Raw genomic sequence first — 16199 nt, forward strand, 5'->3', positions numbered from 1 at the left:
GGCGTGGTTGGACTACGTGGCAGCAGGTTTACTAGTCCTCTAGTGATAATCTTCTGCTGATAAAAGTGTGATTTTTATCAAAACTACAACAAGCAGCCCTGTAAGTGAGACGTCCCTAGAATCAGGGTCTTTGTCTCTACATCATGCTGCTCTCAACAACAACCAATATATAGTACATCCGACAAGGGGTCAATGTGTTAAAAAAGAACTTTATTATAACAATTTGGGTACATGGCGGCAAAAGAAAAGAGCACACACACATATATATAGTAATACCATATAATAGTGAGGAGGTATAATGTAAATATTTGAATTGCAGAGACATCAGGGCTGGATAGTAGTAGCTCCAATTGTGCTAATGCATACTGATAGTATATCCTAGGTCACATAGTAAAAGGATATAATCCTAAATAATAAAAGCCAATATAGGCATTCCCAAGATAATGACCTTTTGGTATATACATATATCAAGGGTTGTATTATATCCAAGTAGGTTAATTCCCAAGTAACAATAATGTTGCATTGGATTCATTCATACCTGGTATATATTGTCTGCACGTCTTGCAATAGCTCTGGGCTCGGTGGTCCTACTCCTAGTGTGGCGCTCACCCCATCATGCTGCTCTCAGAATAGCCAAGAAAAACCTGCTGACAGATTCCCTTTACAAATAGCTGAAATGGCTCCTAGATACCAGAGAAGGAAAACTTTATTAAAACGGTTTTGTTTCCTAAATAGAAAAGCAAATTAAACACCACTGGATAATGTGGTGTGTGAAACCGTCCATTGGATTGCTGTTTCGGGTGGGCTCAGGAGCAGAGCCCCCATCCTACACAGCCGACATCTTGCTGTAACAGCAGCGGCCAGAGCGGAGCGTGAATCACTGCTGTTTAACCATTTATATGCCGTCAATCACTGATGACAAGTTAAATAGCGCAATCGCCGGTACGCTATGCAATGTTACTAGAATTTTTTTTTTTACTTTTCCATCTCCTTGAATTACTTGTTGTGGTTTGCGGATCCATTGACTGGCCAAGTGGAAGGGCTGCAGCCGATCATTCATGTACGTAGCAGATACACATTTCCATGTGTAAATAGGCCCTTATAGAAATCAATCAATAGAACGTATACCTGGATATCTAGGTTTATTCTTTGCATACATTTAAAGAGGTATAAGTCATGGCATATTACTAGGATGTCATTCTTGGGGGTCTGACAGCCTAATTTAGAAAGAAGTGGATGCATTATTTTCCCCTCACCCATTACAACACACCTTGAGAGAGGGATCCGCCCCACCAAGGACAGGAAACCGTCTGAAATAAAAGGGCGGTACCTCTCCCTTGCTTCAGTTGGTTTCCTGTCCTTGATGGGAACCTGTCTGAAGAAGGGTGTCTTCTTACCTGGGCCCGTTCCGGTGTGGAAGTGCGGGCACCTGCCTGTGCACCGGGTTCCGGGTCCCAGAAGCGCCGTCCGCGGTTCCCTGGAGCCGTGTTCGAGCAGGCGCATGCGGTTATGAGGGCTCCGGCTCCCCGCAGACCGCTGCGCTGTCCTCTCCCTGCCGCAGGCTCCTGGGTGGTCGCACGCTGGGAGCAGTGTCTTCCGGATATGACGCGCCTGACGTCACGGCGCGGTGCACGCTTGGAGAGGCGTGCCCGATGACGTCGGGGGCTGCACCCGGAACCAAGATGGCGGCGCCCTGTAAACGCTTGCCGGCCGTTTTTTTTCAAAGATCGGCCGGTGGGTGTCAGGAGGGGGGAGGACACATGGACCGGAGGAGGTCCGGATGTGCCCTATTTAAGGTGGGGGCCTCCTGACAAGCGCTGCTTATACTCAAGCTCGGGTGTAGCAGCTATGGCAGACCAGGACAGCTAGGTGCAGCAGCAGCTGACCCCTCCACCGCATCAACGCCAGCGGAAGAAGCAGTCGGACACCTCGCACACGGACGGCCGCTCCAGCAACCGCAGCGGCAGCAGGAGGAGTAAGGTGTCGGACGCTTCAGGGCCATCCAGAAGGGATTCATCTTATGTCCCGCCACAGCCTCAAAATCCGGTACCCTTTTGTGACTTCAGGGGTGAGTGATCTTCGTGAATGTCACTTAATAGTAATGGAAAGTTATTATGTCCTTCATTCCTTAGGAAGAAGAGTAGCGGCAAAAAGAACCCACTGGGTTTGTTCCTTATGCCAGGCCCCCCTTTCCATAGATTGGCAGAAACAGCTTTGTGCAAGCTGTATTAACCAAACGATAGCGGAGAGCACCCCGGATTTCGCTTCTAATTTGAGGTCCGTAATCCGTTCAGAGGTGCAGGATTCCCTGTAAGGCTTACTAAAGTGGAAAAAGAGATCCCATAAAGATATCTCCTCTGACTATGATTTATCCTCCCAGTCAGAGGATCTTTGCCTCGGCATCCTCCTCTTCATCAGACAGTGGTAGGCCCTGTTTCCCTATTGAGGATACTGACAAGTTGGTCAGAGCGGTCAGATCTACCATGGGGTTGAGGGAGGAGAAGGCAGCCAGGTCCCTGGAAGATATGTTCGCAGGCCTGGAGGAAAAAAAGACGCTCCTTTCCAGTGAATCCCCAAATTCAGACCCTTATAGACCTGGAATGGAGGAAGCCGGAGAAATCAGGAGTATTGTCCTCATCCTCTAAAAGGAGGTACCCCTTCGAGGATAATGTCTCTGAGTCCTGGGACAAAATTCCTAAAGTTGGCGGGTCTGTCGCCCGATTATCCTAAAGATCGTCCCTACCCCTGGAAGATTCGGGCAGTCTAAAGGATGCTCTGGATAAGAAGGCAGATTCCTTCCTGCGTCACACCTGTGAAGCAGCAGCAGGGGGCCTGAAGCCAGCGGTAGCAGGCACTTGTGTCGCTAGGTCACTTATGGTGTGGCTTCAGCAATTAGGAGACCAGCTAAAGGATAAAAAGATGTCCAGAGATAAAATCCTCTCCAATCTGCCTTTGCTACAAGCAGCATCTGCTTTTTTGGCCGACTCCTCAGTGGATTCAGTTAAACTCGCTGCCAGGTCTGCAAATTTGTCTAATGCTGCCAGACGAGCCCTGTGGCTCAAGGGTTGCCCGGGAGATCTACAATCTAAGCATAAGCTTTGTTCTCTTCCTTGTGATGGTAAACTTTTGTTTGGCCAAAAACTGGACGAGTTTTTGGAGAAGGCTGGCGACAGAAAGAGAGGTTTCCCAGGGTTCACGGGGGAAACAAAAAGGTCCTATTTTCGGAAGAAGAGATTTAACCAGGGTCGCCCTCCGGGATAAAGGAAAAGATGGGAGCCCAGATCTAAAAAGGACTCTGGTTACATGCTTGGAGGACCATCCTCCAGTTCCAAAAAATCTCCCCAATGACGCGAGGCTAGAGGTCGGGGGAAGGCTTTCCCATTTTATCCCAGCTTGGGAAGCCATCACTTCAAATCCCTGGGTGTTGGATATCATAAAGAACGGCCTAAAGATACGCTTCTGTCAGGTCCCTCACCGAACCTTCATGATCACCTCCAGGAGGAAGTCCAGGGAGGAGCAGATGGCTCTAGAATCAGAGGTATTAGACTTAGTCAACAAGCAGGTCCTTCACGAAGTTCCAGTTTCACAATGGGGAGGGGATTTTATTCCCCCCTGTTTGTGATAAAAAAACCAAATGGGTCCTTAAGGACCATTGTCAACCTCAAAAGTCTAAATCAGCTGATAATCAACCAGACTTTCAATATGGAATCAGTGAACTCTGCAGTGAAACTCTTACACCACAATTGTTTCATGGCAGTCATCTACCTAAAAGATGCCTACTATCACGTCCCAATCCATCCAGACTACCGGAAGTACCTAAGGGTAGCCCTGTTCATCCAAGGTCAATTGAGACATTTCCAATTCACTGCCCTACCTTTTGGACTCTCGATAGCACCGAGAGTATTTACAAAGGTTATAGCGGAGGTGACAGCTTTTCTCCGAATCAAGAACGTGGTGATTGTTCCCTATCTGGACGACTTTCTGATAATAGGGAAATCGGAGGACCACTGTTCCTCTCAACTTTTAGAAGTCCAGACAGCTTTATATCACCTGGGGTGGTTAATAAATATTCAAAAATCAAAGCTATCCCCCTCAAGGACTCAGATCTTTCTGGATTTGACCCTAGATTCCCAACGCCAATCCTGTTTCCTCCCGGAAGACAAGGTTTGCAAAATAATCAGCCTGGTCTCAAGGGCAATAAGGTCTCCCGTGATGTCCTTGAGAGAAGCAATGTCCCTACTAGGCTCCATGACTTCCTGTCTCCCGGCAGTCAAATGGGCCCAGAGTCATATGAGGCTTCTTCAGTGGGAGGTCCTGTCGGCTCAGAAATCCTTCAACGGACATATAGGAAAAAAAACTCTCCGTCTTTGGAGACAGTAAACTCCCTCTCCTGGTGGACAAACAGGGAGAATCTGACCGCAGGCTTACAATGGTCCAAACCAGTCGACCACACAATTACAACAGATGCAAGTGGCTCCTGCTGGGGGTGTCATCTGGCAGAGTTCTCAGTTCAGGGGCTCTTACTACGTCACGAAAAAGAAGCGTCATCAAACCTAAAAGAGCTTTTGGCCGTGGAGAAATCCTTGATAAGCTTCCTTCCCCACATACAGGGTCGCCATGTCCAGATCAGGTCCGACAATCGGACGACAGTGGCATATATAAATCACCAGGGAGGAACAAGATTTCACTCCCTTATGGTAGTGGCAAACAGGATCCTGCATCTAGCAGAACAACATCTCCCATCCCTCAGTGCTCTTTTCATCCGGGGGTATAAAATTCAAGAGCAGATTTCCTCAGTCGCCACACTTTAAGACAAGGAGAGTGGCCTCTAAACCCGATAGTCTTCCAAAAGATTATCCAGATATGGGGGTCACCGGACATATATTTGTTCGCCACCAGGGCGAACAGGAAGGTGGAGAGATTCTGTTCACTAAATCCAACAGAGAATCCCTATGCTGTAGACGCTCTCCACATTCCCTGGAAGTTCAGGAAGGCCTACGCCTTTCCACCGATAGTGATGATCCCGGCAGTTGTGAGGAAAATTCGGGAGGAGGGGGCGAGGATAATCAGATCCCTGGGTCCTGCCTGACAGGCCGGACCTTCTCATCCAGGGGCCAATATTCCATGCACAAGCCAAAGGTTTCCATCTGGCGGCTTGGAATTTGAGAGGTTGTTACTGAGCAATAGGGGGTTTTCACCAGGCCTAGTTTCTACCCTGTTGGGTAGTTGAAAGCCCATAACAACTAAAATTTATTCCAGAATCTGTTGAAAATTCCTGGATTTTATAGACTCCCCATTGTCGGATAAACCTCCAGTTAGAGAAGTCCTAGAGTTTTTACAAAAGGGACGTGACCTAGGGTTGGCTACGGGAACACTTAAAGTTCAGGTGTCCGCCCTAGGGGCGATCTATAATTGTAACCTGGCAGGGAACAGATGGGTCTCTAGATTCATTAAATCCTGTTCCAGAGCTAAGCCAGTTCGGGCTCTTCCTCCCTGGGACCTGAATTTGGTTTTAAATGCACTCTCTGGCGACCCATTTGAACCCCTGCAGGTTATCTCTCCAAAGATCCTCACCCTCAAAACCATCCTCTTTGTGGCCCTAACGTCGGCCCGTAGGGTGAGTGACCTGCAGGCCCTTTCTGTTGATCCCCCATACACCCAAATTCATGATGACCGGGTCGTCCTGCGTACAGATCCATCGTACCTTCCAAAAGTTGTATCCAGATTCCACTGTAATTGTACTTCCCTCTTTCTGCAGTAACCCTAAAAACCCTGGGGAGGTTAGGTTCCAAAATCTAGATGTTAGAAGGGCATTACTACAGTACATAGACATGACTAGTCAGTGGAGGAAGGACAAGTCCTTGTTTCTGGCTTTTCAGGGGAGTAGGAAAGGTCACGGGGTATCAAAGGGAACTATTGCTAGGTGGCTTAGGGAGGCCATTTGTCTAGCTTATACATCTACAGGTGTTCCGGCACCGGACGGTATTAAAGCTCATTCCACCGGAGCTGTTGCAACCTCCTGGGCAGAGAGAGCAGATGTCTCGATTGACCAGATATGTAAAGCTGCTACTTGGTCTGCACCATCCACCTTCTATAAGCACTATCGGTTGGATCTATCCTCCTCTGACCTTACCTTTGGGAGAAGGGTACTTCAGGCGGTGGTCCCTCCCTAGGGTGCTCATATTTTCCAAAATTCTCTCAAGGTGTACTGGCATGGGTGAGGGGAAAACACCAAGGTTACTTACCGGTAGCCAATTTTTCCTGAACCCATGACAGCACCCGTAGTCACCCCCCCCCCCCTGTCTTTCTCACGCCCTGGTGAAGCACTTTACATTTTGGGTGATATATATATATAGTAGGTGTTGGTTATGTGTCTAACCTTTTCTGGAGGTCCTCTCAATGCTCTGTAATCCAACTGAAGCGAGGGAAAGGTACCGCCTTTTTATTTCAGACGGTTTCCTGTCCTTGGTGGGGCGGATCCCTCTCTCAAGGTGTGTTGTCATGGGTTCAGGAAAAACCGGCTACCGGTAAGTAACCTTGGTGTTTTTTTTCACGCTCCCAATTTAACAATTTGAGTACAGTTAGATCTATTGGGTTTTTTTGCACTATGGGTGGGTGGTTGGGAGCACAGCTGTGCAGGAAAAAAAAAAGCTTATAGGTTCTCAATTCGTTCATTCTTGGGATCGGTGGCAGAACCAGAGGTCGGACCATCACCAATCAAGATATTATATCCCTTCACACTCATCATTGCTCCCAATTAACAATTTGAGTACGTGCATATTTTTTTAGGGTATTTTTGTGCAATGGGTGGGAGCACAACTGTGCAGGAAAAAAAAGCTGATAGGTTCCCCATTCCTTCATTCTCAGAATCAGTGGATGGAACATCGCCAATCACAATATTATATCCTTCTCACTAATCGTTGCTCCCAATTATCAATTTGATTACGGTTATACCTATTGTTTTTTTAGGGTTTTTTTTTTTGCACTGTGGGTGGGTGGTTGGGAGCACAGCTGTGCAGAAAAAAAAAAGCTGATAGGTTCCCCATGCCTTCATTCTCAGGATCAGTGGTGGAACCAGAGTGTGGATCATCTCCAATCAAAATATTATATCCTTCACATTAATCGTTGCTCCCAGTTAACAATTTGAGTACGGTTGAACCCATTGTGGTTTTTTAGGGTTTTTTTTTTTTTTGCACTATGGGTGGGTGGTTGGAAGCACAGCTGTGCAGGAAAAAAAAAAGCTGATAGGTTCCCCATTCCTTCATTCTAAGGATCGGTGGTCAGACCATCGCCAATCACAATATTATATCCTGGCAATATGCCATAATATTATATACGGAGTTGTCCTCCTGGCAGTTGCCGTGATCCTCTATTCCTTACCTGCTACCTCTATACTGTATATGAAATGACAATATGTGAGAAATATTAATAATGTTGCTCTCATTTTCTAAAAAAAACAGGTTGGAACACAAACTCTCAATTAGTTGTTTTTTTATTTGTTTACCAATCTAAAATGTCCACTTTGAGGCACCAGAGATAAATGCTGGCATATAATGTACAATGCTCCCGTCCCTAGCAGTTGGCGTGTATCAGGCGACATCGCAGGATCTTCAAGTAGCTGTCAATCTTGTGGGAATCTCTGCGGAAACACTGAAGCAAGTGGTAGACGGGGAACACGTAGGAATCGCCCTGTGGTGCCGTTACATCGATTGGTCCAAACCACTGGGGGTAAACGTGTTCTAGATCAGTCAGCATCTGCAATAAACAATGGGTGAATGTGGGTGTAGAATTTGGTTGGAGTAAAGGTACAATCTAACACTACAATTATCCAAACGTTGTGCCTATTACAGCATTACCACCAGTCACAAGCAAACTCAATATCTTCCTAAAAGGAAAAATATTGTGGATGGACATGCTTTCTAAAAGGGAATCTGTCAGCAATATGATGTAGGTGCTGAGACCCTGATTCCAGCGATGTGTCACTTACTAGTCTGTTTTTAGCTGTTTCGATACAATAAGTGTTTTATCAGAAGGAGATTATCACTACAGGACTAGGGGTCTTGTGCTTCCTAGTCAACCTGCTCTAATACAATCAACAGTGATCGTATCAAAATGACAGCATGCAGACCAACAAGTGACATATCGCTGGAATCAGAATTTCTGCCCCTACGTCATGCTGCTCTTGGATTACATAAAAACCTGTTGACAGATTCCATTTAAAGAGAATTTATTGTTACACTTATTGCCGCTTCTCAGCAACTCTACTTTTTACTTAGTCAGTTCCGCTTTGGTTTATACTCGTACCATATAGCCTAAATTCATGACCTACGTGAAGGAAGAGAGGATGTGTGTGATAATAATGCTGCTTACTCTTCCAGAGATCCAGTCTATTCCTCCTTGAAGAATCCTGGTGTGCTCCTCAGCTTCTGTCACTTTTTTCTCCATGTTATTTGGCGCCCCCATGGACAAGTACTGCAGGGGTTGGGTCCAAGAGCGCAATCATTTCTTTCTAAGGCTCAGCAAGTCTTCGTGCTGTGGAAGCAGTAGACATCAGTTAGGAGGGATATCAGGCTGAGAACATATAGAAAATCATATGCCGAAAAGGGAATGTACCAGAAGTTGTGGATGCAAGAAAATGCCCATGATTCCGCTCCTCCGGGTCACACGAAGTGATGCAATACCCAGTGGTTGGTTAAGAATCCATTTATTTAGAAGCTAAAATAAGAGGCGTTTCCTGGACGTCCTGTCCACTTCATCAGTGCATAGCTTGTGTCCGGTATAGCAAGGAGTGGACATATATATACAAAAAATGTGAAAACAACTGGCGCCAAAACAATGTGGCCGTTAAGGCAGAAAAATACAATCAATAAAAAGGCAGAAATTTGAGTATCCATCAATGTATATATGCATCGGGAATAAAATATTGCTAGCATGATTAAAAATTAATTAAAAACCGATATAGTTCAATGCAAAAAAAATATAATAAATAATTAAAATATATAGATAATTCCTGAAGCAGGAATTGAACCTGGTGTATTGCAATCAAATGGATCATGTTTAGATCTTAATCATGGTACAACCCTCTAAGCCACGGGTGCTCATGTATATTGTGATTGATCTTGTTCTGATAGGAGGTAATAAACGGATATTAGACGATATATCTAACTTATACCTACATACTAAACAAAATAATTTTAATTCTTCTTATAATAGAATATGTGATCGTATCGGCAACATGAATAATTTCTTTAGGAGTGTGTCCGTATTATCGGTGTAGTACTAGAGAATAGTCGTGCGCATTAATGTCCACTAGGTGGTATGATGAGCACTGAAAGTGTCCTAGGGAATGGTGCAGACTACTGGGAACAGAACGCAATGATCATAAGAAGAAAGGAAACTGAACTCAGTGAAACCCTGGATCGGGACAGTGGATCAAGAACAAGCCAAGACACATGTTCCTGACCATGTAGAGGTCAATTATATTTGTCAGTGCTTTCAAATAAAAACCTCTGATATTTCATTGAGACCCCAAGGTTTCCAAGTATTTAGTTGATCTATCCAGTATATCTCTTTCCTATTGAGACCCTGAATTCTATTGGGAGTGGTGCATGGAATATGCTCTATGGGCAGGATTTTAAGACACCCAAAGTCTTTATTGTGATGGATTGCCATATGTCGTGATAAACCATGTTTTAAAAAACCTGTAGCGACATTATGCCTATGAGAATTTAGTCTTTTATGAAAGGGTTGCATAGTTCTACCGCCATATTGCTTGGGACATGTGCATTCAATCAGATATATGACAGAATCAGTGTCACAGGACATATTACTATTTATTGTGAAGCGTTCATTGCTTGATGTGGATGCAGAAGTGTCGGCTCCATGAGTAATATTCATGCCGCACATGCCGTTCTTTTTGCCACATCTGGTGATGGTTTTATTCTTATTATTGATCTTGCTACAATCTAGAGTAGAAAGGGTGTGTATCCTACGGGGGGCTCAAATGTTCCTTAGAGTGGGGGCTCTCCTATACACAATGGAGGGTTTTTCTGGGATAATCTTCTTGAGTATCGGATCATTTAACAGAATATGCCAATTCTTCTGCAGAATATCTCTAAATGATTTATGCTGAAAATTCTATGTAGTGATGAATTTTACACAGCGCTCATAGGACATTTTATCTGAATTAGATTTTAATAGAAATGAATTCTGGCTACAGGTATCCCTTACCCTTTCACATGATTCGCCAACAAGATTTTTGGGATAGCCCTGTTGTAGAACTTTCTGTTTCAGCATACCTGATTGCTCTGAAAAATCATTTTCAGAAGTGCAATTCCTTCTGATCTTCTGAAATTGATTAAAAGGAATATTACGCAGCCATTTCTGGTAGTGACCACTGCTGTAGTGGATGGAACTATTCGCATCCACTTGTTTAAAATAAGTCTTGGAGCAAATCCTATTGTTCTCTATAAATAAGGTCAGATCCAGAAAATGAATACTGGTGTTATTTGTATCGGAATTGAAGGAAATACCCCAGCAGTTGTTATTTAGAAAACTGGCAAGGGCTGAGGGTTCTGCGATGTCCTTATTAAGAATGAAAATTAAGTCGTCAATGTATCTTTTGTAAAATATAATGCCTTCCCAAAATGGACCCCCATAGATGAACACCAGTTCAAATATGCCCATGAAAATATTAGCGAACGTAGCTGCGACCTTTGACCCCATCGCGGTCCCTTTGATCTGATGGTAAGTGTGTTGGAGGAAAGTGAAATAATTGTTATTAAGGATGAAAGATAACCCAGATAGAATAAATGATTTGTGGGAGGACGACAGGCCGGTGTCTTTGGAGATCATATGTTCAACACATAATAAACCAATTTCCCAATCAATATTGGTGTAAAGGGATGTAACATCAAGGCTTAAAAATACAAATGATTCTTCCCATTGGATGTCCTTAGTAAGGTTGATGAGGTGGCTGGAGTCACGAAGGTAACTCCTCAACCTTTTAACATGGGGCTGAAGGAGAACATCAATGTACTCTGCATGTGTTGTAGATTGGCCATGCAATACACCAATAATATCACATGATCACGTTCTGTACGTGGACCGGAAATACATGTCCCACTGAGCACAATTCCCAGTATGTTGTATAGGGGGCGCTGTGCCAGGCCAGGATTTCCCCTCCTCGATGCAGTGTCCTACATCTTCTCCAGTACAGCTGCTCACAGATTAACCTTGGAATAAACCCGCAGCGTCCCTAATCCCTCCCCACTCACAATGTCGCTGATTACTGGACACACGGTCCCGGGATGGACGTCGTGACTTACCAGGGTCAAGAATCAATGGAGAAAAGACGACTTCATGGGAATGGGACCTGTTGTTAATTAAGTGACAGGTTTTTATGTTTTGTTTGTTTGTTTTTTTTACGTATTATTATCTATATTAAAGTCTTGCAAATTTTCACACTGGCAATCATTGTACAGGAGGAGGAGGAGAAGGTGAGCTGTGACATCACCTATTGTGAATGGTGGATCCTGTGTTATCTACTGTATATAGAGGTGTTATCAGTCATTGTACAGGAGGAGGTGAGCTGTGACATCCTCTACTGTGAATGGTGGATCCTGTGTTACCTATGTGTGAGTGTGACGCTGACCGGCCGTGACGCTACTTCTGGTTTGCCGGCGGGAATGCCGCCGCATTCAAACCGCTGCCACGACTGAACTTGCACAACTATAAAAAGACCACATCTCCCCCTGCCACTATATTTAACCCCCTGGAATAAGCTAAATTGCAAAACGCGCGTCAGGGCCTGTACCACATCTTCAGGTAGTATCTCTTACTCTCTGCACTATGCAGCTATGTATTAATCTGTTTTAATTTCTACCCTGCCCAGTACCTTTCTGCACTATATTCAGCACGTTTTTCTTAAAGCTATTGGTCTCGCGACCTATTCTTATGAATTTACAGTATATATTGCTCAGACCTTATTTGTGTCTAGCAGGATTGTTTTCCGCTTAAGTACATTGCTATGTCCTCAATATATGTGCAGTCTGGGTACTCCACTGTGTAATTATCACACGATGTTAAGCACTTTTCTATCCTTCTACTTGTAGTTCTAAAAATGTAATTATTGTAATTTATGCTCATTATTGAATCATTGGTTGCATACCATTTCTTTGCAGGAATTTTTCCCCACTCTTACTGGACTTGTTCTCCGTGAAATACGTCTTAGGGCAGCTTATACATGCAAACTTTAATAGGAGTTGTTAATAGAAAATGAATTAATCTGTGCTGCTATAACTATACACAAATAGTGCTTTGGCTCCTCCATGTGGATCAGTTTGGTACTGCCAGTGGATGTGATTAATCCTGCTTGGTTTCCCCTTGTTTTAAGTATGTTTTATACATCTTGGTTTTGATTAATAAAATACTGTGTATGTTGATTCTGGGTGGCATTTGTTTCCATTCCTTTATAGGTTTTTGCAATTATTTGGAGGTGCCATGACAATATGGGCCGTTTCTAGGTTAAATCTATTTGGAAGAGAAGCCATTGAGGTGACCATATCAGTTGTCACCCAGCTTTCCCAGGACCTGATAAATCCAATGTCCACTGAAAGATTACATGTGCTGAAGATTATAGATGTATAATGGCAGCATCTAGTGGTCAAAGGCGGTATTGCCATTATCATATACTTAAGCCTCATTTACACTTTGCAGTTCAGGACGATCAGGTTACGTGTAGATTTGATTACATTATTCCGAAAGTGACCACTCACCCGTTGCTGGATTCTTAGTAGCGTACGTCTGCCTTCCATTCGGTTTTATCCATTTGCCACCGATAAAATGACCAAAGCTTCGTTCGTGACTGTCAAGCCAGGCCTAGAGAGGGAAAAAAACAAATAAAACCATAAGTATAAAAAGATAAAAATAAAATCATAAAATCAGGGAAAAAAAAAAAAAGACTGATAATGAGAAATCAGGCCTCGCTCGAGAGGCGGCGCGCACTCACCATTCGAGAGGCGGCGCGCACTCACCGCTCGAGAGGCACTTACGGCCAGTGGTGTTGTCACGCCACTGATTCCAGCTGTGCTCTTCCCCATACTGGAGGAAAGAGCTTGTAAGCGCTGCTCTCTTTGCCTTGGAGATCAGTCACCAACGATAGACTGCAGCGGTATCCGGTATCTTAGACAATGAGCCATTAACTATAGAATTAAAAATCCAAGGGTATTTAGCAAAGTTACCCGTTATCAAGAGGACTTTGACATTTTTTGGCCATTGATCATGATGAGAAAAAGCGTTTATTGCCCGCCTTTTGATGGAAACCACGCTTAGAAATGACCAGAGAGGGATTGTTTGGTTTAAAATCTTCTATTGTAAAAGTCGTCTCAAAAATCAGTAATCCACAAGTGAACCCCATGGCAAGTGCTCACTTTTCCTGCAGCGCCACCACAAGCAAAGTGAAGAATTGCAAGTGCTATGTGCAAATGCATATAAATCAATCACATTAGACAAGGTATAGTGCACAGGATTACACATCCAATATAGTCACAAAGAATATAAAGTGCTTATAGTGAAATAGGGAGCAGCAGGTATGACCTGAGTTTGAAAATAATGGCCCCAACGCGCGTTTCACACGATGCCTCTTCCAGGGGGATGGGTATCCTCCCATTTATTTTGAATGATGCTATTGTGGACTTGCTAGCTTTATATGTATAGACGCTAATACCATTTGGAATTACTTAGAACTACTGGCCTATGCATACGCTGCTAACATATGGAGCTTACTCTTGATTTTCACTATAAACTATAACTACTAGTGAACATCAGCTCCCTCCAGTGGTATAGTTTGATATGATCTTTTTTTTTTTTTTTTTAAATTTTGCTAGTTATTTTCCCTTTTTAAAAATATGTTAGCTTTTTTTGGTAATAAAGATTATTATTTCTATGCTACTGGCTGTTTGCTTCCATTAAATTTGTAGGTTGTTGTTGTTTATAGGGAGGTGCCGTATATACTAATTGTGCCTGTAAGTAGGCTTAATGCTCTTAAAATGAACAGGCTGAGCAAGTGACGCACCATGTACTTGACAGTATTACAGCTCCTAGATACGTGCAGCCATCATGTGGGACAGATAGATTGTGGATTACAGCCTCCAGTGATATGGGGGACACGCGCGGCTCGGTCTTATCTTTAGGTCTCTTACACTCTGCAATCACCGAAAATCCACCAGACTGTGAAGGTCAGTGATGAAATACCATGAAGTGCAAACAGATTTTCAACTCCTTCATTCTGATGTTCTTGGGGGTGATGACCCACCGGACTGCGGGGGAGTGACCCCATATAATGAGAGGACAAGGCCAAGGAGGAAGACACAGTGTGTACAGATCATGGGGACTTATCAATGATACCGGGGAGAAAAAACATGGACCAGGGAGCAAGATTGTGACCACTGTAAAAGTCAGCATATATGCAGAGTTAGAAAAAGTTTATTTTTTCAGTAGGAAAAGTTATAAAACTTTTTAAATCACTTTATCAGGGAATTTGTCCTCATTCCTGTAAAAAAAAAAAACCATGCTGGACAAAATAAATGAAAAAAAAAATTGTATTTAAATTACTATTTAAAGGGAATCAGAGCAGCATGATGTAGGGGCAGAGAGTCTGGTTCCAGCGATGTGTCACTTATTAGGCTGTTTGCTGTAGTTTCAATTCAATCTGTTTTATCACTTGCACAGCAGTCCAGTTAATTTGTAACTCCACCACTGATTGGCAGTTTGCTGACAGTGTACACAGGAAGCAGCCAATCAGGGGTGTGGGCGGGGTTATATACGGCTCAGCATTCCGAGATCTACAGCAGAGAAAACAGGGATTCTATCATAACTGCACCAAACAGCTCAGTAAGTGACATCACCGGAATCAGGGTCTCTGCTCCTATATGATGCAGTCCTCAGATTACATAGTAAAACCTGCTGACAGATTCCCTTTAAGGGTAATCTAACAAAAAAAATCTTCATTGTGGCTGCACTGGGACAAGCATATTCATAAAATATTTGCCTTAAAGAACTGAAGATTTTTTTTTTTTTTTAGCTTTGAAGCTGCAGATCAACTTCAGACAAAGGGTTACAAGATGACGCTGGGCTCCTGGAGGCACGAGGATCCTGTTAAAATGTAGCCTGCACTGACTAACAAGAAAGGAACCTTTGTCCATTCCCGGTCATTGTGATGTATAGGGAGCCATGTACACAGGGGAGGCCGCGGCTCCCAGCCAATCCCTGCAGACCTGGGGGGCGAACGCTCTCAAGTCGCCTCCGTCACGCACTGCTATACAATACAGGAGCAACAGCGTTAACTATTTGTGGACGGATTTCAAAATTTTGAAAAACTTGATCAATTCAGGGCCCCATAGAAGGTAAAATCATTATACACTCGCCTCCCGCAGCCGCACCGCTTCAGCATTGTCAGCGCTGCTGCTACCAGTAGTGTCAAGTGACCACTGCAGCCAATGAGCCGTTGCTGATCAGCTGCAGCGCATCAATATTCCGTAAAATCGAACAAAATAGCAAAGGCTGCAGCCAGTCAATGGCCACTGATTGACAGTGTGGTGCCATGTAACTGCTGCTGCCAATCAAAGAGAACAGCAGCGCCGACAATCAGTGATGGAGGCATGGTTGGACCAGGAGGCACGAGACACCTCGTCCTGTAGTGATAATCTCCTGCTGATAAATCACTGATTTTAATGAAAAGGCAAAACACAGCCTAGTAAGTGACACATCGGTGGAATCAGGGTCTCTCCACCCTCATAGTGCTCTCAGATTACATAGCAAAACCTACTGACAAATTACCCTTTAAGAAAAGAGTGGCGATACAAAGTACCTATAAGACAAAACTAGAACTCTTCCAAAATGAAGAGAAACCCGTCAGCTGTTTTGGCATTCTCGTCAGTACAGGGCAAGGCTTTAAATTGGATCTTAGGGGGTACTGCAGACACCACTAGATTGTGAAGAGAAACATGCCAGCAATACTGAAGCAGCCGCCTATAAATGGTGCTTCAATCTTTTTTGAGGAGGCTTTAGCTGTACTTTATACTACATTCACTCACAGTGCACCCGTCTCCAACCAGTGGCAGTATTTTTGCCTTTTGGTGTATACCTTTTTTATCCCCAGGGAGCATTGCCTCGCTTTAAGACTCGGTGCATCAGCTGCT

General features: G+C 44.0%; 1 protein-coding gene across 1 annotated transcript in view; it reads left to right on the forward strand.

The window, feature by feature from the left end:
* LOC141171736 (PIH1 domain-containing protein 1-like) overlaps positions 1–8401 on the forward strand; it is a 28906-nt gene extending 20505 nt beyond the window's left edge. The window contains exon 4 of the mRNA XM_073655380.1: positions 8379–8401. Coding sequence (XP_073511481.1) covers positions 8379–8401 — 23 coding nt within the window. The remainder of the gene's footprint in view (positions 1–8378) is intronic.
* The last annotated feature ends 7798 nt before the right edge of the window (positions 8402–16199 follow it).

This window comes from Phyllobates terribilis, unplaced genomic scaffold (genome assembly GCF_046119375.1).
Source record: "Phyllobates terribilis strain yellow unplaced genomic scaffold, ASM4611937v1 Scaffold_12__6_contigs__length_324123572, whole genome shotgun sequence".
NCBI classification, from domain to species: domain Eukaryota; kingdom Metazoa; phylum Chordata; class Amphibia; order Anura; family Dendrobatidae; genus Phyllobates; species Phyllobates terribilis.